At 36.0% G+C, this 23,432-nt stretch overlaps 1 protein-coding gene across 4 annotated transcripts; it reads right to left on the bottom strand.

Annotated features, from left to right (window-relative positions):
• Window positions 1-1,606: 1,606 nt before the first annotated feature.
• On the bottom strand, window positions 1,607-22,579 carry Mob3 (MOB kinase activator 3). 4 transcript variants are annotated; one of them, XR_011229451.1, is made up of 6 exons: window positions 21,023-22,579; window positions 11,146-11,296; window positions 10,354-10,581; window positions 9,739-9,854; window positions 6,976-7,217; window positions 1,607-2,956 (listed from the first exon to the last, which is right to left on the bottom strand). XR_011229451.1 is itself a non-coding variant. In XM_045751376.2 (5 exons), the coding sequence occupies exons 1-5, from the start codon at window positions 21,065-21,067 to the stop codon at window positions 7,062-7,064; spliced, it is 696 nt and encodes a 231-aa protein (XP_045607332.1). In that variant the 5' UTR covers window positions 21,068-22,575; the 3' UTR covers window positions 1,607-7,061. The 4 variants fall into 4 exon arrangements, 2 of the variants coding, with proteins under 2 accessions (XP_045607332.1, XP_069186146.1); XR_011229450.1 differs by having other exon boundaries at window positions 1,607-5,055; window positions 21,023-22,578; XM_045751376.2 differs by having other exon boundaries at window positions 1,607-7,217; window positions 21,023-22,575.
• Window positions 22,580-23,432: the final 853 nt, after the last annotated feature.

Raw genomic sequence — 23,432 nt, 5'->3', positions numbered from 1 at the left:
TTGCACAAGAATGAGGCACAATTGATCCATCTACAACAGCAGTGACAGACCCACCAGAAAAGCTGGAAGTGCAGAGAAAAGGTAGAAAGCTTCCATCATTTGAATGATGGAAGCTCAATGTTTAGATTTGTGCCCATACTCTGACAAAGCCTTGGAAATATCCAGTTATGGTGAGTAATCCAATAATTTTCCAAAGGCTAAATTGCAGAGGTGAACAGCCAGAATAGCCATATTGTACAATATAATGCCATTCAAGTCACAAATATAAAAAGGCATTACTATTTTACCCAAGATGCCAATACAAAAAATGTAAGATATAAGTGGGGAAATCCCCCACTTCCCATCAGTAAATGAATGCTTTAGTCACATCTGATCTGTATCATAATTGTGAATAAGAATTGGCCACAGAACAAAGCTTTTTCTGCATACAGGCAGTTCTGTGAATACCTGCCTATACGTAATTAATAAATAATTCATTGTGTTGGGGGGACATGAAATCAGGTTATACACACAGTACATGTTAGGTTTATACCGCAGATAGCAATACTGAAAATGCCGCATTGCCAGTCACTGCTCGCACATCACCACCGTTAGCAACTACTCTTCAATCCTCAAAAATAAACAAAAAACAGCCAACCTTGACAAGCAGGACAACTCAATCATTCAAGGTGAATAATATGCTGTTTTTTTATATTACAGGTCAAAATTTAATGCTTTTGTGATTATTTTTGGTGGTCCAGAAACCCTTCCCCCATTTATAACACTGTGACCATGGGAAATCTCGTTCTACGCATTCTGTGTAAATGCTTTGAGAACACACTTTCATAACATATCCCATTCATAGTAGAGGGACTGCCTGCAAATATTTGTTTTTTATATCAATGTTGCATTTTTAACTCTTTTGAGGAAAAATTATTCCTTGGATTAAATAACAGTGACATACAGTACATTCTTTACCTGAATGATTCATGTTCAAATTTCAGTCTGCAGATTCATCTTTGCAAACAAATAGTGATTTCAGCCAACCAGATCTTTACCCTATTGCTTTCTTCTGGTTATACTAAAGTAACATTATTGGCTGCCATGGCAAGAAGATGCCATGTTCTTGCCATCCTGCCATGGCAAGAACAGCATAGGTATTTATATTATATAGAGGAAGGGCAATGGATGGTACCTAAACCTTGCAGTATTACATGACCTGGTGTCCCTTTACTCATAATAAGCAGGGAGCATATTGCTATACATACTAGAGAAGAATTAAGCAAGTATAATAAATAAGTAATTATCGAAAGAAGGCACCAAACAGTAAAGACTACATAGAACCATGGGATATTTAGAAGGTACTAAAGATCATTCAAGATGTCAATATGAGAATGAAATTAATTAAAATTATCAAAAGAAAGTGCCAAGCCTGGAAATGAATAAAGCTGACAACAATGTACATTCCCACAACTCGTGAAATCGTCACACCAAACTCTCCTTCTACACTTGCGGACCGATTTCTGCTTCACCCGACATGATATACTGTACTTAGAAAAATAAAGGGTATAACAATAGGAAAATAAGAAATGATTGTGGGATTGAATAAATAAAGAAAACAAACATGCTTTGGAAATTAAAAATTTATCATGTGATTGTATTCAAAGTTAACAAAAAATTTGACAGAACTGACAAAAATTGGGAGTAATTAGGAACCAAATCACCAGAAATCAGACAAGTCCTGTACATGTACTAATGCAAATTAACTACATTTAAACTAGTTAAAGTTAAGTCTAGTGAATACCCAGAATACATTACTGTATAATGGTTATAACCAATATACATTACAATATAAAAGTCAAGTTGAAAATAAAAAAATTAAAGCCACATATGAATAAGGCTCAGTTCACAATGAAACAATAAATACATGGTAAATACTTTCATTTTAAAGCCAATCATAAAGGTTGCCACTCAGAAGACAATATAACTCGCTGGTAACTTCAATAGTCTCAAGAATATCCATCATAAGTACACTAATGAGAAAAGGTTAAGTTTTTAAGCTACAACCTTGAACTTAACACAGTACTTCCAAAATAAATAAATAATATCTGTAAACTACCAGTATGTAACTTCTATCGAGATTCAATACAATGCAACCCACTTATACATATTATGGTAGAGAGACCCATTATCAGACAAGAAATGACCATAACACCAAGGTCGGTGAACCTTAGATGTGAGTAGATGGTAAAAATAAGAGAAAAAAACATAGAGAAGATTAATTCTTTTGAATAATATTTTGAACAGCATAAAAAAATTTACAATTAGGTTTTTAATTATCACAAACATACCCTATATTTTTGATTCATAGTAATATAATATAAATTCGTTAACACTTATGTTTTAAACACGTAATGTACACAAGGATAAATCAGTTCTACAGATTATCTTCATCCAATATATCTTCATTATATTCATCAACATGATCTGAAAATGTTAAACAGTGGCCTATTTAAATTATTTTCTTGAATTTGTTCAAAGAACTTTACATTCCCCATTCCTAGAAGAAATGATAAATAAATATTTTTGGAAAAACTCCAGAGTTATGGAAAACCGAGGCAACATAAGATGGCAATAACTTGAAAAATAGCTTTATGTTGAAGAACACACACTGGGCACCACAGTTCCAGGAAGAACACACACTGGGCACCACAGTTCCAGAAATGCTTTGCTGTTCATTGCAAAAACCCTGAAAGGCCAACAAGACAGCAGTGGACTACAAAATCTGAGGAACATTGAATATTTCTATCACATACTGAGTATGCTGAAGCTTCTAGTAATAAAATAATAATAATAATAAAATAATGATTTATTCTGGTAAAGCAGCCATAGTGCTTACTTTCACAATACTGTATTTACCTAAACATATATAATCAAGTGGTACAAACTAAGTCTCTCTGGATCCATGTCTCGGACACTGTAATCAATAGAAAAAGTATAAATGAAGATTATTAATTATATCCTTATCATACTTTAATGAACAAATTATTTACATGTTAGTAGATTTTCAGATATACTTTGCATTTGGACATAATAGCAAAATTTAAAAAAAAAAAAAATCAATAGCTCAGCTTCACCATAGAAACTTTTCTATAAAAGAATAAGAAAACAATATCAATATTATACACCCTTTTTTCCCTACAACACTACTGAAGAAATAATATTAGAGGACTTGACATCGTCCTCTTGAAACGCACTTATTTCATTCTATAACAATGCAATAAAAATCACACACAAGGAAATAAAAGCAAAACATGTAGTAAAGACTAATAGGATACAGTCACAACAATTAAAACAGTTCACAAAATGTTACAGAAATATTTAGTGAACATCTATTAATTTCCTTTATACTGTATATGTAAAGACATTATGAAAATGCAATCCCAAAAATAAGTATATTTTGTGTTTTTGTTCTGCTCTAAGTAGATAGGCGCTTGACATTCAGAAACCACATCATTATAGTCTTCAATTACTGCTCAGTTCCAAATGAGCAAAACTGATAAAGAAAGCAAATTATAACGTATGAATAGGTAAGCATAAATGTTCAAAGGTTCATTTTGCACAAATATGCAAATCATCATACAAGTGCATACATACACACACAGGCATAAAAGAATACAAAAGAATGTACATATACGAAAACACACAAAAAATTAAAACGTGTGTGCGCACAAGCACACCAATTTAACCACCCACAAATCATGTCCAGGTAAAACCTAGCTCTGAATAACATAACTGGTTCGATGCCAAGTGGGGCTCCAATCCTAACAAATACACCTACGTACAGGGCGCGCGCACACCCACACGCACACGCACACACACACACACACACACATACAGACACCTACCTAACATCCCACCAACCCCATACACTCACAACTGTGCAACATGAGTGAAAACATTACTGCAGGTTATATTTACATAATTGTGGCATTAATGGGAACACCTAGAGGACGGAAGACAAGAGTGTAACTAGAACATTTACATAAATGAGATTAAAACATTTAAGAATTATTATTTTTTTTTAATCTTTGGGATGAAGTTTTAAATTCTAAAAATAAAAAATGAAAAAACTGAAACTGGACAAGAAAACAATGAATAGTTAAGTACTGGCAGCCTTAGCAATTATTCCATTAAGCTTTCATCATTGTTAAAGCTTTCACCGAGGACATTTCTTGCGGAAAACTGATCAAAATAAAAGTCGTCTCAAATTCACCAGTAGATAATGTTAGTCCAAATTGTGTACCGTTTCACAAAAAACAACAATACATTAAAAAAATTTATAATGGAAAGGAGTATACACATGTTCTGTAGGTTCATTTAAGACCTTATAAGCATCTTGGAACCTACATACATCTATTCCTACTGAATATCTAATACATTAACTACAGTATATACATCCTATCACGTAAAAACGAGCTGTGGTGACGAATAAAATCCATTATTCCTGAGGTACAATAAAATAAAATAAAATTAGAAAAATGCAAGAGTCAATATAACAAGCATAATTTATTAACAAGTTAGTAATGCTTCGAATAAGTCAATGTTGGAAACAATGCACATTAATAGCAATACAAATTAATCTGGTAATCAACATAAATGCTCTTTGTACCCAAGGATCACATATATCTCTTCCACAGCAACAATATAAATCATATCAAATAGTAGGAGTTTACTACCAATGCAAAATTATCAAATTTAAATTGGAGATTCTTATCTTCAATTCTCAAGTCCTTGCTGTCAAATGATGCTGAATTGTCAGCTGTATAGCTTTTCCCATACAGTAGTTAGGAAAAATCTTGAAATAAGAAAAATCTCCCTAGTGTCTAAGGCAGCAGAATTCTGTCCATCATCCAGTAATGTCACCTACTAGTATTGTTGCATTCAAATACACAATTCAATCATTACTGATTAATACATTTACCGAGTCTCTAAGTTATCCTAAAATAATTTTCCATAACTTCTCATGGTGAATACTGATAATATGTTGTTTCACAAACATGAGGTAGCATTTTTCTGAAAGATAATATATAATTATTATAATAATAATAATAATAATAATAATAATAATAATAATAATATAATAATAGCAACAAGCAAACCTTGGCTGATGAGTGACTATAACAATATCAAATCCTGGCCAGCGGTCAGAATCAAACCTTTGGCTGTAGAGTAGAAAGCATAACACACACCATTCTAACATGACATCTCTTAAAGATGTCAACAATAGGCAGTGATACACCAGATCATTATTAATACAAGAATGTTTAAATGTGGCTCAGCAGCTCTTTTCAATACAGTAGTTACTTTAATATACAAAAGCAGGAAGCTTAGTGTTTATCCCCATTAAACTGACAATGGGCTTCTTACAGATCAGCATACTATATGCCAAGGTAGGAAAGAGAAGTACAGTAGTCACGTAGCTTCATCTAACAAAACTAACATCCCAATACTTGTTAGAACCTTGTTCCCCTTACTTATTTGTGAGAGTTAGTCTTAATAGCACAATAGCCTGTATTAGTTATGACAAATAGAACTTACTATGCCATGGTCAGCATCATTTAAACCAGAGGCAAAAAACATAATTATACATAATTTGTTTATATGACGTCTAACCTACACTCTTTTATCATGTTTTTACAGCATTAATATTAGCAATTATCTAAGGAATTATTATTTTTGTAATGAAGCTAAAAATTCCTAAAAAAAAAATAATACTGTGGCTTTTGCATTTAAATATATAATAAAAAAAAAATTCATCAAGGGGACCAGCAAACATCTGTAAATCATAATTTAAAATATTGTTCTAAATCTTAATTTCATTGATAAATTTGTGGTATACATAATTTATCAGTACTGTTAAAATATAGATGTTGCTAATGCTTCACACTTTTTAAAATGGCTCACAACTAAATTTATATTAACATTCTCGTACAGTACAGTATTATTAAAACCGTGATCGCTGAAAAGATAAAATAAAATTTATGATAAAAATTCTATTGCCATATACGGTATATGAAAATACTATTCAATTTATTTATAGTATCATAGTCATTTAATATTTTTGATGGCTTGTTCCCATTGGGATAACACAAAAAAAAAATTATCCTGGAATCTTTCATCAATTTGCAATAAAACATTTCCGATTCAGAATTCAATGTTTCCCTCTTCAGGGTGCATAATTAGGTTTTATGCTATACAGGTGAAGTTAAATATTAACACGTTATAATTCCCATTTTGTACTGAAAACCAACTGTATGACAGCCAATTCACCACCCTCTATTTTTTCCTGACAAACACGTCATGCGTCTTAACTACTGACCGAGGCTTCCGTGGGCACTAGCGGAACCTCATGTTTAGTGATATGCCTCAATTTCAAAATCGCATCATGAGCAATACAACTACTGACATAGATCGTCATACAATAAAAACCAGGTAGGGAGTTGTTGTTTTTTCTAATACAATACTAGTTTTAATGAAAGTCAGCAGCGTGTTACATGAAGTGTGAGAAAGCCAACTTTATGAAGTAATAAATTTATAAAGGCAATTTTTTTTCCTTTTCTTTTATTTGTCTTTTTTTGCTAGATTTAAATCGCCCATGTTATCAAGGACACACTTGAAAGAATATCTAAATTGTTCAACAAAACAAAAATTAAATTATGTTGCAAGTCAAAATTAAATTGGCTGATATTTCCAGCCAAGGCTAAATGCATACCGCTAAAGTAAATACTGTACTTTTTCAGAACCCTGGTAAAGTCCTGTCGTCGGTAGTCATAGCAGTGATTCATATATTCAGTCCTGTAGTCATAGCAGTGATTCATATATTGTCCTGTAGTTATAGCAGTGATTCATAGATTGTCCTGTAGTTATAGCAGTGATTCATATATTCAGTCCTGTAGTCATAGCAGCAATTACCACATTCAGACTCCAACTGACCTCTTCTGAGATAGAAAGTAAAGTTCCCACAACTTCTAAGGTCCATATGATGCGAAGTCTTCGTTCTTAGTTGCAGGTTTCTCTTGCTACTTCTTATGTTCAAAGTTTATTGGAGATTCAGGATTGTCATAGCAGATCTTTGCAGTCATATCCTTTAGTGGTTCGAGCTCCTTTTGTGGCACCAAATCAAACTCCATTATGAAGTAATAAAAATGCTTGTAGCAGGTATTTACATGGGCTTCCTGAAATGAAAAAAAATAGCATTGAATGTAATGAAATGCCTTCTTCTGGTGGGTCCTTGGTGGCACCTTGATCTAGCTGCCCAGATAGTTCCACCCAATTCAATCCATGCCAGGCCCTTGCGAGTTACTGTAAGGCTATCTTGGACCAGAGGCCAAAACCCCCTCTGCAGAGGCACAAGCAGGGCATACTTGATCACTAACCAAGAAAAGAGTACCAGAAAAGTAGGCTAGCCAAGACATACAATCAGCAAGGAAAACAAAGCACAGAAAACAAGAACCCAAACCCCTGAAACAAATGACCACCCTGTTGTGAAGCAGCTAACTCGTTAGTTCACCTGCGCACCACCAGGGGGATTGGATACTTTTCTCCTCAACTCCTTAGCTTTGACATGTTAATCATTACGCCAGGAACACAGAAAAGCCAAAGCCCCCAAGCCACCCACTAAAAAAAAAAAAAAGAGTCGTTTCATTACATTACTAATGTAATGAAGCATCCATAAATGTTGGGCATCCATACATGCCCAATGACAACACACGTTACAGGCCTCACGGTGGAACATATCCCCCATCAGGCAGCATACTGGAGGCAGTAAAAATGGCCATCTGAACACAGCAAAACCGAGGAATACCCTTCAAACTTGCACCCAGTGAGGCCAGAATCAGAGGGTCAGTCCATAATGAACTCCCAAAAAACTGCAAAGGGCTTGCTGGGACCCAAAGGATAGACCAAGCAGTAAACAGCAGGAACAGGGGCCGCCCACTGAATATCGCAATGAAATAAACCTAGGGAAATAGGTAGCTGTTAAGGGTGCAAGCAGTGCTCCGCCTAATGAAAATGAAAGTAAGCAAATACACAAACAAATAACCCCCCACAGGACAAAAGCAGAGTCCAGGATGGCTAACACCCATCTGAAAAACCAGGACTCAAAGAGCGCTGCAGCGGGAATGAGAAGTTTAACTGCAACTTCATAAATGTTCATGCCCTGAAAAAATGACTGACATGTCATAACCAGGAGACTGAGAAGGAATGAAGGCAGTTCCCTACTGATGGGCAGGTGAACTAAGAATCGAGCTTCTTAACGACTGGGTGGTTGTTTCATTTCAGGATTCAGTGTCTCATATTCTATGCTTAGTTTACCTTGCTGATTGTTTTAGCTCACCCATCTTTCTGAAGGCCTTTTCTTGGTCAAGGGTGATCTATTACCTCTTGTTCCTTGTGCCTCTATAGAGGGGAAGAGATACTGGCCTCTGGTTCCTGGCAGGCTTACAATGACTCGCAAGGGCCTGGTGTGGGTTGAACTGGGTGGAGCTATCCAAATAGCTAGTGCAAGGAGCCACCTTAGAAGCCCTCACACATACAATGATCTAAAAAAAATTAAAATTACCACATTTGAATGGAAAAAACAAAGTCCGAGTGCTTTCGAACATAGTTGTGCTCATCATCAGAGACAATCTCTGATGATACATGTATGTATATGTGTGCGTAAGTATCCGTTAGGAAAACGAAACGAAAGTTTCAAACATTTTAGTGTTTCAACACATGATCAAGGAAAATACTTGTATTTCCTTGATAATGTGGTGAAACACGAATACATTCAGAACTTTTTCATTTTCCTAGTGGATACTTATGCATAACCGAATCATGTGTGTTCTGTAATTTATCTGCATATATACGTGTGTATGTATAAATATATAATATATTATAGTAGCCAAAATAACATCATACGAGACTAGTAGGAATGGCAGGATGTGCAAAATTATCCCCCCGTTGAAAAGTAGAGGTGCAATAGGTACCCTAAAGGAAAACTCTATCAACATCAGAGGCCCAAGACTTTTCAACACTCCCGCTACACGTAAGGAGCATAACTGGCCGGCCCTCTCCCAGTGTTCAAGAGAGAACTTAACAAACACCTCCAAAGAATACCCGATCAACCAGGCTGTGATTCATACGTCAGGCTGCGAGCAGCTGCGTCCAGGTTGTCTGGTCTGGTTGACCAGACAATCAACCAGGAGGCCTGGTCGAAGACCGGGCCACGGGGCTGTTGATCCATGGAAGCTACACAAGGTAGCCTAATTTTTTGTACAACTTGTCCTTAAATTTGTAAAGAAAATTATAGTATATCCTCATTTGTTAGAATAGTATGTACTGTATATGTATTAAATATGTGCAAAAAAAAATTGGCATGTGTGTGTATATACATGTAATATGTATGTGAAAAGCAAGTTTAAAGACATAATTATTGATATAAAATAGTGAAAAAACAACAAACATAGGACACAACAGAAATTCCTTAGCTGCAGATAAGACCTGGTACGAATCTGTGCACTCAAATGGGAGCGCAATGTACTTTAGTGTAATGTTCATGTTTTAAAACTGCTTATTCTCTAATATTAACCTTCATTCTAACCTACAGTACAGTAATTGACACAGGTGAATTATGCCTCATAAAACAGCAATAAAGATACTGTGACATGTTCTCGTAAATAATTACGAGACAATACGGTACTAAATATAACCTACCGCTCCAATGGCCACAATGCGGTCAAAGTGATGAATGTAAACATGGACGAACACTCTGAAGAGCCGGGTGAGAATTTTCTTGCATAACGGTATAAAAGACTTTGGAAATGGAACATCTGCAATGAAATAACACAGTTGTATAGAGCAATCATTCTAGGCTGGGAAACAACATAATTTACAGAAATTGTTAAGTGATTTTTTGAGGATCATGTAAAATGGAAACATTTTGTGAGGGATGATAAGAAATTCAACCTGAAGAGGCATAGGCTAAGATTTTTTGTATGTAGATCAATTGGGGTCATCACATGAAATCACTATACCAGTACAGTATGCGCTAAATACAGTATATGGATTATGATAATGTACTAAATAAATATAAACAGAAATATAACCTTAAATTGCATTTATAAATTCAATGCCTTTTTGTTAATCTTCAACTAATTTATTTTAATAACTTGACCTACAAAAACCATTTTCAATATTCTATGTATAATATTTTTACAATAAATTTTGTGTATTACTCTAATAGCTCTAATATTTAACTTAGGGTGCACCCAAGTGATAATGAGTAACAATATTTAAACTGTAAAGGCAAAAAAAATGGCATATCCTTACCAACAGTAACAGGAAAAACATGTTCATCATTGATCTGTGTCTCAATCCAGTCCATGAGGAGTGATATGTATTTTGTTGCAGGTAAGGCAGTTGGCTTTTTATATTTAACACCATCTGCCCATAAGTACTCAAACTTCTGCCCCCCGGACATAGTGGGGCACGAGTTTTGTGTGCAGTATTCACATACTGTTCCGTATATCAAGTTGATTCGGTTGAAGAAATCTACAACTGAAATTAAAATCCAGATAAAATCAATGCATACTGAATCATACATTATTTTGTATAAATGCAACTTCATGATTTCACTTGTAATAAAACTAGAAAAAGAAAAAAATGTATATAAAATACACATTTAATGTAATAAACATCCTTTTAGGAGCAGCCTTGGTAGCTTTATTATACATTGATTTTGGTACAGTACCACAGAAACGTCAACAAAACTACCAGCCCTCTGGATCTGAATAACCCTATCAAACACACATTAGAATCTATGTGCCCGTGATAGCGTAGCCAATACATCGGGAAACCAGCCCAGAAAAGAATGCTAAAGTACTAGCTAAAGTATAGCTAAAGTACTAATAAAGTACTAATAGCTAAAGTAAAGTATAGCTAAAGTACTAAAAAATTACCAAAAACTATTTAGAAAAACACCAAGTTACAAGAATATTTGTTTGAAGACTGTTTCACCTGTAAATTCGATAAAGTCCTTAAAGGTTAAAAACATCATCTCTAAACAAAGTCTGCTCTCAACTTGGTGTTTCTCTAAACCATTATCAAAGACTGAGCTCTCACCATGTACAGCGATCCAGTCATTGAGGTCCTCCCCTGGTGGTAGACTAACCACATTTCGGAGGTTGATGCCAGAGTTTAAGGATGCCTGTGCTTGCTTGTGAAGCGAGTATTTTAGAGTTCCTGGCTCGAATTTCTTTCTGGGTCGGAAGGTCTGGAACAAGTTCTTTTAGCTAAAATATATTTTATCTTAATTGTTTCAGACATAAATATTTGAATATAAAAGAATGCATAAACTTAATTTGAAGCACTGAAAAGGACAATTAACCAACTGTTGTACTGCAATTACAAATTACAAGTACTGTAGATAAAATTTAACTGTAATATCATGTATTATACAAAAATACCTAGTTACAGTATACAAATTTTAATAAGATATGCTTATTTCTTGAGAATTAAAACTGGAATTAAAAATATGAACGAAGCTAAAACAAAGTGTGTGTAATCCAGTAGCCTACGGTATACGATAGACTTAATCCTTTAAATCAGCTGGGAACAGTTTAAAAATACATGTGCCTGACAAGGTCATGTCTCCAGCAGGCGGTACCATACACAGGCATTCTCAAGAGAAATATTTCCATAAAAGAATGTGGAAGTTCTTTTTCACTGTTACACTCTGGAGTTTAGTTTCATCACTAGGACTTACTATAACACCTGATGGGTATTTTCATAATGGTAGGCAGAGGTATAGCTACATATATACAGTCATATCCATGCACCTGGAAGAATGCATCTCAATGTGACAGGCTTGTCATATGTCCCGATTAAGGCATTTCAAGATGCTTCTTAATATAGACATGTTCAGGATTGGTAATAACAGTATGTACTGTATTATCCTAGCAGAGCAACTAGTGGGGGGCGCCGCATTCTGACATGCTCAGGGTCAACCACCCTCTTTTATCATGGTTCAAGGTGTTCTTCACTCTTGTCCACTCAGAGGCAACATGCTGCAGGGTGTCCTTCACTCATGCACTATCAGAGGAGACATGATGTAGAGTGTCCCTCACTCTGGTACTGTACTATCAGAGGAGACATGATGTAGGGTGTCCCTCAATCTGGTACTATCAGAGGTGACAAGCTGTAAGGTGTCCCTCACTCTGGTACTATCAGAGGTGACATGCTGTACAGTGTCCCTCACTCTGGTACTATCAGAGGTGACATGCTGTCATACAGAATTAGCCAGATGTTTATCACACCAGGATATTGTACCTTCACATGTTCTCCAAAGGGGTTATACTGGCAGGTTACAAGCCCACAACAATAAAAACACTGAAAGGTGTGACTTTTAATTATTTTCGCTTCTCTTGTATGACTGGGATAACTGACAAAAATTAAGAATACTTACAGTAGGCCGCAGGTAAAGCAGACCATGTACATTAATCAATATGCAGTATAGTACTTCAAGCAAGTAAACAACAGATTTGGTTAACAAAAACATGCACATACCCAAAACCATCACCCAAGCCAGCAAACTACAAGTTTTTCCCATACAAATTTAATTCGTATAAAAAAATGACACATCACTGCCATCCCACCAGCTTCAACATGCACATGATAACGTATCAACGCAGCGTATGGTGAGAAAACACCTAATACATGATCTTACAACCCTGCCTAGTAAATGAAGCAAAATATTCGGCTGTGATTACAAATTGAAAAAATAAACTGATATACTAAACAAAGGTATTGTACAGAATAATATACTGTATAATACAAATATTTAAACACAGTATTGAAACCTGTAATTTTAAGACTAAGATTGCCTAGCAAAATTTACATTTCAAAATCAAAGAATTTGGGAAATTTATCAAGAGTCTGTTTCTTGCTTTAGATTTAACACAGTTCATATACAGTAATTTTAAATTTTTGGTTAAAAAAAAAAGGTACTCTGTACTGTACTACTACACAATGTAATGTACTTGAAAGAGTCTGGTAAAAAATGCATTACTGTGTTCGGTTGATTAATTCTTGAGAGGTTGCATGGTGTGTCACCTTTCTTTTAATGACGTCTTTAACATCCGTAGGCTTCCCGGAGCTATCCAGGCTGATATGGATATATTAGCTTTCTGGCGTCAGTCAATGTGCATGGAGTTCTTGCCTACCGAGGACCACGAGCCAGAACCTGCCCCCCCCCCCCCCCCCCCACTCAGAGAGGTACGAGGAGCAGGGGTCTATAGAAACCCCCGTGTGGTTGGAAGCATTCTACGTCTGCCATCGACCGGGTCTGGCACCCAGAAAGGTAGGCACCCCAAAACAAACCCCTATTCTGGTGCAACACCATCCAAGCCTTGCCAGCAACACATCACCCAAGAATTGAAGGGTGGATCGCCAGCACGAGGGTCTGGGGCTCCCCTTTCCCCCTCTCCCGGGGAGGGGGGCTGATTGCTCAGACAGTGGCGTGGCAACGTGATGACGTCATGTTAGTTTGCTAATTTTCATTTGGGGAGTTCTGTCCACTCGTTCGACTTTCGGTAGCAATATTTTTACCAGAATAGGTGTTTTTTTTTGGGGGGCGCCTACCTTTCTGGGTGCCAGACCCATTCGAGGGCAGACATAAAATGCTCCCAACTACACGGGGGTTTCTATAGGCCATTGTTCCTCGTGCCTCTCTGAAGGGGGCCAGGTTTTGGCTCGTGGTCCCCAATAGGCAAGAATTCCATGCACATTGACAGATGCCAGAAAGCCAATACTGTGGCCATGTCAGCCTGGATAGCTCTGGGGAGCCTACGGGGCTCCCCCAGAAAAATACTGTTTTTGGAACAATTTATTTTTGGCACACCACGAAAATGCCAATATAAAAGGTGCACAGTGCAGGGGTTAAACTAAAATGAGTACTGTATAAACTTGTGTGTGTCTTACCACCTATAGTCAATGACTCAGAGCACCAATTAATGTACAGTATACTTCATTTGCAAAAAAAATTCAATAACCTTAATATACTATACTCAAATGACATGTTCTTTCTTTCTGTGGCAATACAGATCAGTCATAGAATGAAATATTTTTTACCATAAATAGGTTCATAGTGTATAAACGCTTAAACTCAGCTGCACCTTATCATGGGTTATACCATTTTTCTTTACATTCATTTATTTATTATGCACCCCATACCCATCCCGTATGGGATGGTTGGTTACAGTATCCACGATTATTCTTTTTCAAATATTTTGTATAAAAATCAATGTTCTAAACCTATAAATAGATTTGCAAACTGAAAAATATTAAAATATTTTACATATCACCGAGAGCAGTCAAGGTGGTGGATCTGTCATTATAGGAATATCTACATGTACTCTAACTACAGTGCTTTACTCCATCCCTGGGGATCCTTGTCTGGGGGCAGCCATAGTAGACGTTCCTCCAGAAAGCTCTGTCACCACACAAACCTTCATTATTTCAAGCTCTCTAACCCTCAACACCCTCACCCTTAATTTCATATATTGTTCCACTTTTCCCTTCCAAGATACTAGTTATTTGCATTTAAAAGATGATCCCTTTATTTCGCTCTCATACACCCTTCTTGTTGAATGATTGTCAGGCATTCAACTAACATGTCCATACCACCACAGAGTATTGTGCTTTGCAGCTACATCCACTCCACTCTCCATTTCCTCACCTCTTTGACTCATACCACATCTCTCATATATGTCCTCACTGCTATACTCATCTCAAATACAGTACTGCACTTACAGCAGCTGCTTTTCTTAAAAAGCAAATATACACTGAACCCTTAAGTACCGTACTTCTTTCCATACCCAACTTTCACGTTCAGATATATCAGGGGTGGGACATTTCTTCCTGGAACCGAGTTTTAATGAAAACAAGATAATCCTGTTGGGATACACTGGAAAACGTGCAGACACAACACTATTGTCAGCTGACGGTGGCAATTTCATGAACTAAGCCATCCTCCCCTCTCAACATCCCAGAATGCATTAGTGTTAAAAAAGACTGTACACATTATAATGAAACATAATCGATATACAGTATATACTCCATATTACCAATTACAACAATTCTAATGAACATCAACACTTAGGGTAACTAGTGCAATTCCTAGAATTACATTACCTTAGAATTTTGTGTTTATTGAATGTTGAAAAATAAAATAATGTATCTATAAGAAACTTATATACTGTACAGTATAAACTTTTCTCCTGCACTCACTATAGGATTGAAAATATATAAGCTTTTCAAAGAATTTGCATTATGGACTATTTCCAGTGATTTATAGTACAGTACATACCTAAAACCCAGAACCAATACAGCACTTGTTATGCTTGTGGTGGAATTCTGCATGTAACTTGTGCCCCGACATGTAAGCAGTGTATAATTACTTGTATGGAATTATAGTTGGGTATGGAAAGAACTTGTACAGTTTATTGTGCTTCAAACTCTGAATGTGTGAATGTGTGAAAGGAATTAAGACTGATTCATCACACAATAAAATGGTTGGATGGTAAAAGATCTGAAACATAATGTGTGGGGAAAGGAAACAGCAAAGACTTTAGAGAAACTAAGTATTTGTTATGGCTCCAGGGCATGAGAGATTTTAGTGTGTATAAATCCACAATTATGTTTTTCATATAATGTCCAACATACAATGGTAGCAAAGCAAATTTGTTTAATAGTAAGCCCATACCAGAAGTAAAATTGCCCAGACAATTGTGCTAAGATAGAAAAAAGAATGTTGGTTATTATCCAAGAGAGAGATCTCAGCAAACGGCTCTTGGAGTAGGGGAGATTACAGGTGTGAGGGGAGAGTGTTAGTTTATTCCTCATAATGGCAGATGAATGCAAAACTACTCTTATGATTAAAAAAAAAATTAACAAAGCTATAAGTTCTGTTTAAATACAGTACTGTATCAGAGAATATAGTGGTACAGTAGTCTTTTTAGTCCATAACTAGGAAAAAGAGAAAAGGGGAACAGTTGACATTTCCACGACCTTTCGTTGTCTTTTAGCTATACGCATATACTGTAATAATCTAGTGAAAATTATACCTATACTGTACTGTAATTTGTGAAACACTAACCCGTAGTGCCTTCAGATCCCAGATCTGAAGTAATTTTCAATTCACCATGCTTTTAGCACTGCTCTATCCTACTGAACCCTAACCAATAGATGATGGACCTGTTTTGTTCCACATGAAGCTGCATATTTGAACAACTGAACAAAAGTTTGAGAAAATCTTGAGACCATATAATGGGACTTGAACCAGCATCTCTGGACTGTAAACTAAAGGGACCTGGAAATCATTTGAATGTGAATTTAATGTTGAGAAAATAACAACCACAAAATTCCCAGAATATAATTATTAAGCGTATATACAAAGCTTTTCTAATTTCCCCAAACAAACTTGTATTTGTTAAGTGCACAGTGCACAATTTACTATAAACAAAACTGTGGAGGAAAGTGCAACAAGAGGTGCAAGTATTATATTACTTGTAAACAAAACATATAAAAGCCCAGCCACCAAAAACTATTAAATAACTACTCACTTTCTTGGGATGTAACTGGAAAAGGAGAAAATAAATTGAATACATTAACTATAAATAAACTAAGGGTGCAAAAAATCAAATATATTTCATTAATTGCACATGCAATTAGCAGTAAGTTAGAAGAATAACATTATTTTAAAAAAAAAAAAATTTAATTTTGTTTGAGAAGTGCAAATGATGAAAACGTCACAATTAAAATGAGCATTCTATTACTTTATAGCACACTGAAAAGGCAATATCAGATTGAGGTAAGTTTGAGTAAGCATAGAATATGACTAGCATACTGGAATAAAATAAACTTACCAGATACAGTAATCATATAAACAAAAGCCTCCTAAGCAACATTTATGCTCCACTCCCAACAGCGGGTGACCATGAAGCAAAATGTCATTGATGTCTTTATCTTTAAACACATCCCTATCCTGCTCCATCACCCTCACATGACTTAAAGTTGCCCTCGTGTAATCTCGCACTGTTCCACTCAGGAAGCTGACTGCCACCACTTGGTGACCTTTTGACATTTACACTCACCTTTTGAACCCCATTCTCAGCTTTACATATCCAGATAGCTACAATGTACAGTACCCCTATTACAATATTAGTCAATCTAAATGTAGTTATATACTGTAATTTGAAATATTGTATGCATAATTTGGCATAAGAAATTAATTTTCTTAAATTCTGTATAGCAAGTATTAAAATATACCTACAAAAATTACAGTAAAGTGCTACGGGAGTACATGTACTGTACCACGTTTGAATGCACCTGCACTCCATTTCTGTGGCCTCCCTCCCCTCCTGCAAGCACGGGAATGCTCTGTTATGGTCAAGAATTTAGGTTCGGTGTAACAGGTATGAATGATCTAAATGGTATGTTCATGTTTGAACTGGAACACATCTGCGTACATTTCTATTAAAAAGTAACAAACTTCGCCTGTTGTATGCAGGAATTATTATTAAAAACAAGCATTGAATGTAACAAAACTTTGTTTTCTAACCCTGTACTCTAGTAGCTGATCCACTTTTATTGATAGTTTTCTTATGACGCTAAAGAGTGTGGTCAACAATTGAATTAATTTTTAGGTGCCAAAACCCTTACTGCAGTACTTTTAACCATGTATGTATAATATTAATTTTCCTGTTTTAGAATTTAATACTACACCTCTATTTTACACACTAATAGTGTACATTCTATGACTAGTAACTTTATCTAGTCAGTCACACACTGTTCATCAAGCTTACAGGATATAAAACTAGGTTACCTCAACCCAAAGATGATTTTGTGATCCAAGGACCTTGTAGGGCTTATATTATGAATGGCCTAGAGCAGGGATTGGCAACCCTTGGCATGCAAAACCCAGGGATTACTGTACCTTAAAAAATTATAAATTTTCTTTTCTTTTATAGTGCTTTAGCCAAATAAAACAATTATGAGATTGGGTACTGTAAAGTATTGAGAAAACTTTAAAATGTATGGCTGATTGATTTGATATAAGAAAAACAAACAAATTCAAAATTATTGTTTACTCTTTGCCGATGTTAAAAATTCCAACTTTAAATTCTGTGGCTGTAATGGCTGTTAGAATTACACTTAAAGGCTAATAAAAATATCCACTCTATCAACAGGGTAGAACGACTTTTATGTAAAAATTCAATCACAAAATTTGACATTCATTCAATCGTACATGATTTACAATAATCACTCTTAGAATATTATCTGAGTTTACTGCTACAGTATAAGTGTTGTACAGTATTTCATTATATGAAAGGCGCTCCCAATACTTAAAAGGCATGAAACAATACAGTAACATGTTCCCAAAAATTTCAGTTGGCATGCGAGAAAACTTTGTACCAAGATTTGGAGATTTTCGCAAACACACTTAAAAAAGGTTGCCCTCCCCTAGCCTAGAGCAAACTTTACATCCATGCCACATGAAGTAAATTCAATTACTTTGTAGAATTACCCATCTTAAGAGTGAATATATATTTCTGCCACAAATACGGTACAGTACTATACATTTCAACCCATATAGTTAGATCCCCTACTTATAAAAATTAGTTAAGTCTCTGCTTTGTACATTATTAAAAATATACTTCATTTACAGATTCATACCATATCTGCAGCTTATCTTGCATGTTTCTGCAACACATCTAAATATTATGAAAACATTACATGCAAAGCAGAATAACAAAGCCTCTATAGTGCATAACAAATAAATCTGTCAAAACTAAAATAAAGCAGAAATGTGGCATAACAGTCTCTATTGAACTTGAATTTTACTGCGAAACAATGCAATTTAGGTAAAAATATAATACTAGAATTAGCTTTAGACTAGCTGGAAAGTGTGTTACAATATCGAAGAGATTATAAAAATAATTACTTTTGTAGGGGGGATAGGAAACCTGTGCATATACAGTACTGTATATTCATTATCCTTGTATCAAGGTCCCCCCCCCCTCCTCAGGATGCAACCCACATAACACTTGCCTTAATCCTGGGTACCTATGTACTGCTAGGTGAACAGAGGCATTAGTTAAAAGGAAACATACTCATCCATTTCTGTCCCACCTGGAAATCGAACCTGGGATCCCCAAGTGCGCGTCGAGAACAAAGTCGACTGTACTATGTTATGAGGCCCCTGTGTACTGTAAAGCCTAACAAATTATTATCTTCATAAGGATGAACTGTCAGTTCTAGTGAAGGTGTGATCTTTTATAAAAACTCAAGTGAAGGCCTATAAATACTAGTGCTGTATTCATCCCAGTTTGTATTATCATAAAAAAAAAGTATGGATAATTCAAGTACTATATATAATTATTATGGAGTACAACATATGGAATTATTATGGAGCTCTGAACTACATACCATATTTCACAAATTTCCAACCATAGTCAAAATCAGTTTCAATGGAAAGATTGATGATATTCTGGAGAGATGTAAGAATTTTGCACCAAGATTGTAACCTATTGTTGAATTGTCTGAATGTCTATTACAACTTATGTCTATGTACCTAGTCATAAAATTATTTGTGTGTATATCATCATACTGCATGTGTAAAGGAAGAAATGTACGTATATGTTTATCAACCAAAATGTTTATAATATGTCAATTGTTTGGGATGGGTGTACTGTATGTATGAACACATTTTGAATGGGGGGGGTGAGAAAAGTTTGAGCTACCGCATTCATGTTTGTGTATTTATACCTCAATAAACTTATTTCAATTTCAATACTGTATCAACTTTATCACCCAATGATTATTCTTGCTGGAATTCAGGTGCAATATTTAAATTACGTTAATTCAATACCCTGGAAACTCACGAGAGGCAGCTGATGATTCACAAACTGAGACCAGTTTGCAGACCCCCACTTTGAGTAGTAATGCTCTACCAAATTGGTAAAGCTTCCTTCGAATAATTTGATTATGTGCTCTTCAGTTAAAACTGAAAATATTAAGACATCTTGGTCCCATACTCCTGGTCTATTGGTAAAGGTTAGAAAAAATTATGAATAATTCAAAAGCAATATCCAAGAAAAACTCATTAATTATCTTTTTGTGGAGCACAAAGAGCATCCCAAGGCAAAATTTTCAAACTGCTTCTGCAATATTATTCCATTCCAGTTAATTAAGGTTCATTTCACACAAAGAATACCGTGTTATTTGTGTTATTTATAATGTGTTAAAGCAAGTCGTTTAAACAAATGCATTCCATTAATTAGGCTAGTTTCATTACTGGTGTGACATCCAGCAGACACCATCACACGGGCACCAGTGTGACGCTGCGACACAAACTCAAGTCTTGGGATAGGCTACATCTCATTTACACACCATTCTAAAATGACTCCAAAAGAGCTGCACTCGTATAATACATCGTTCCTTACAAGATGTCAGGAACATATATACATCTATCATGAAATATTATGGCCATCCCCAGCTTACTTTTTCAGACTGGTAATGCTTTTCTAGTCGATTTAGATTAGTAATAAAATCGATTATAGCAAAATAATTCTAGATTAGATAAGGTTAGATTAGGAGAGAGAGAGTAGAAAGTGGGGCGAGTTGTCTCGAAACTCTCGCTCTTCTCCAAAAGGAGTGATCACTGTACTACCAGGTAACCCACACAGTACTATGTATAGATTAGACAGCAAATTACTCCACTAGTAATTAAAGGTGGCACTGGTTGACCCGATACCATCCCTCTGCCCTCCCTCCTGATAAGCTCTGGAACTACATGGAAGATCAAGCTTATAGTCTTCTTCACGTTAAAGTTACGCGATGGCTTATCGAGGGGAAAAATTTCCACTGGGGCCATGAGACATATGTAACGCATCTGCCTGATTGAGTATAATATACGAACAATACATATAAACACACTTACTTTCCCTTTTTGGAAGAACTCGACGAATCCACCAAGCGAGGCCATGACTCAATCCCAAACACTGTCTCCAAAAGTGATCCTCCTGAACATAAAGCAGCGTAAATATAAGCAAAAATAAATTGTAATAAACAATACATTTAATTTTAGGTTTTACTTAATAAAATATTGATAAATACTCGTTATGTGGTATTATAAGCTATATCTGGAGTGTTTATAAAAGAGAGGAAGTTAAAGCCAAAGCCAGAGTCGGAGGACAGACAGGGAGGGAACACAAGCAGATGTCGTCTGCCGAAAGGAATTATTATCAAAATTTCACTTAATTTCAAATTCTATGAAATTATTGTTGGAGTTCACTGCGAGATACTTAATTATATTATATTTTTACCCGTTTTTATCTTGCTGTTTTGCTTATCGAGGCTACATAAAGTGTGAGAGTCATATCTGAAGTACGGCATGAAAGCTGCTATATATTTCCTATACCTGCATGGGAGGTTACTTATAATTATATGCAGTTGTTCACAATGAGAAATTACGCATCTTTTCATTGTTATACACTTCCGTTGTCTACAGCCTTTTGTTATGCTCCGACCGGAAGTTCTGCATGGGTGAGTACCATTCATAAAAGCATAAATTATGGAAATGTACATTTAGGTAAATTTATCTATATATTTAGGTAGTTTTGATGAGTTTATGTACTCTGAAATATGTTGTACTCCTTTCATTACATGAGTGAAACATATTCAAGTTATTTAATGACGTAAATGAGTGTTGCAGCACAGGATATTCCGGTGAAAAAGTCAGATATACGCCCTTCCGGTAGCACTTAGAATTCATTATTAATCTACCATATTCTTTCCTTTTCGCTTAATTTATACTGGCGAACATACCATCCGAACCATTTCAGCTCCAGAGATGAACAGACAAGCATATCTTATCCTATCTCCCTCACGTATACCCCGAGTATAACAAAGGAGACTACTATTAGAAGTGACGTCATGAAGATGTATGACATCTTGTACGAGGCTTCACAATGTCTTCTCTTGTTCGATCACTGTGAAACAAGAAAGAAAATGACGGCCTTCATGCAACAACACTGACGACTCGACTTATCTACAGTGAGGGCGAGCTTATATAAATAACTTGGGCTAGTTATAGCGCTTCGACTCTCCTTATTCACACAACTATTTGCCTCATCGCTTAACCGTACACACAAATGTACTCATTCATACATGTACATCTTCAAAATATTTACATATAGTTTAGCTCAGTTTTTTCGTTTTGTTTTGAACGCCATATGTATCTGCTGAGACAATTTTAAAATGATTCATAATCATTATAATTCCGCCCATGTGTCTTAGCTTTCCACCATTGGTCTGACAGGATGGGGGTATAGGGTGTCTCTGTAATATCCCTTTCCTCAACATGGCTTACAGGATGGGTTTTTTTATTTTGTTAGTTTATTATGCACCCCCATACCCATCCGGGGTGCAGCAGTGGAATAGCTAAGCACCCCTATGGGTGAAGAAACACCTGTTTTCTATCCTGCATTGTGCCTTGTTGAACTTGAATTGAACTTGGTATTGTATGTACTAGCTCCATCTTTAAATTCAACATTATGTTTGTAACTCATCTTCAATGTATGGACCTTTACCTGAATAAAGACATCTAAATCTAAATGATAACGTCACTAACTTTCAGGGGCGGGTGGCTATGATGACGTCACGACGGGAGAGTCAAGTCAGATGCAACACAAACAAGCACCTCGTCGCCCCTAAATCAACACAACAACAAACAAGCACGATAGCAGCCACAGACTGACGATTTAAATGCTAGCACAACAGGCAGTATATCCTTTCACGACCAAAGATCACATTCGCTCCAAAAAAATCTTTCACTCACGGGCTATTCATGCCCGTGCCACCTCTTGGGTGACTTAATCTTTATCAATCAATCAATCTTCCTCATCAGGCCGAGCACCGCTCCTCTGCCAGGTAAGTCCACTACGGGCTCACCATAGCCCGCTACTTGCCTCGCTCCTGTGCCAGGTAAGTTACGGGCTCACCATAGTCCGTGCTACTTGGAACTTGTTCCGAGTAGCTGAATCTACAACAACAACTTCCTCATCACCACGGGAGACATCTCCCGTGGTGAGATGAACCGTAATGTAACGGTTCTATTGTTACGTAAAGTATGGTGATAATAAACACAGACACTAAGATACTATATATATATATTTGGTCGAATATACAGAAGTACACAGGTGATACTTTGGTGTGAGTTGAGCGCACTGAGCGTCGGTACAGTATCTCGCAAGTGTCTGCTCTAGACCACACTTGAAAGTAGACTAGTTAATGTTTGCTATTCTGCTGCTTATATGCTCGGGCAACACCTCACCGTGTTGCCCGGGCAA

Source organism: Procambarus clarkii, chromosome 23 (genome assembly GCF_040958095.1).
Source record: "Procambarus clarkii isolate CNS0578487 chromosome 23, FALCON_Pclarkii_2.0, whole genome shotgun sequence".
In the NCBI taxonomy this organism is placed as follows: Eukaryota; Metazoa; Arthropoda; class Malacostraca; order Decapoda; family Cambaridae; genus Procambarus; species Procambarus clarkii.
This window is presented reverse-complemented; position numbering and strand designations above follow the sequence as displayed.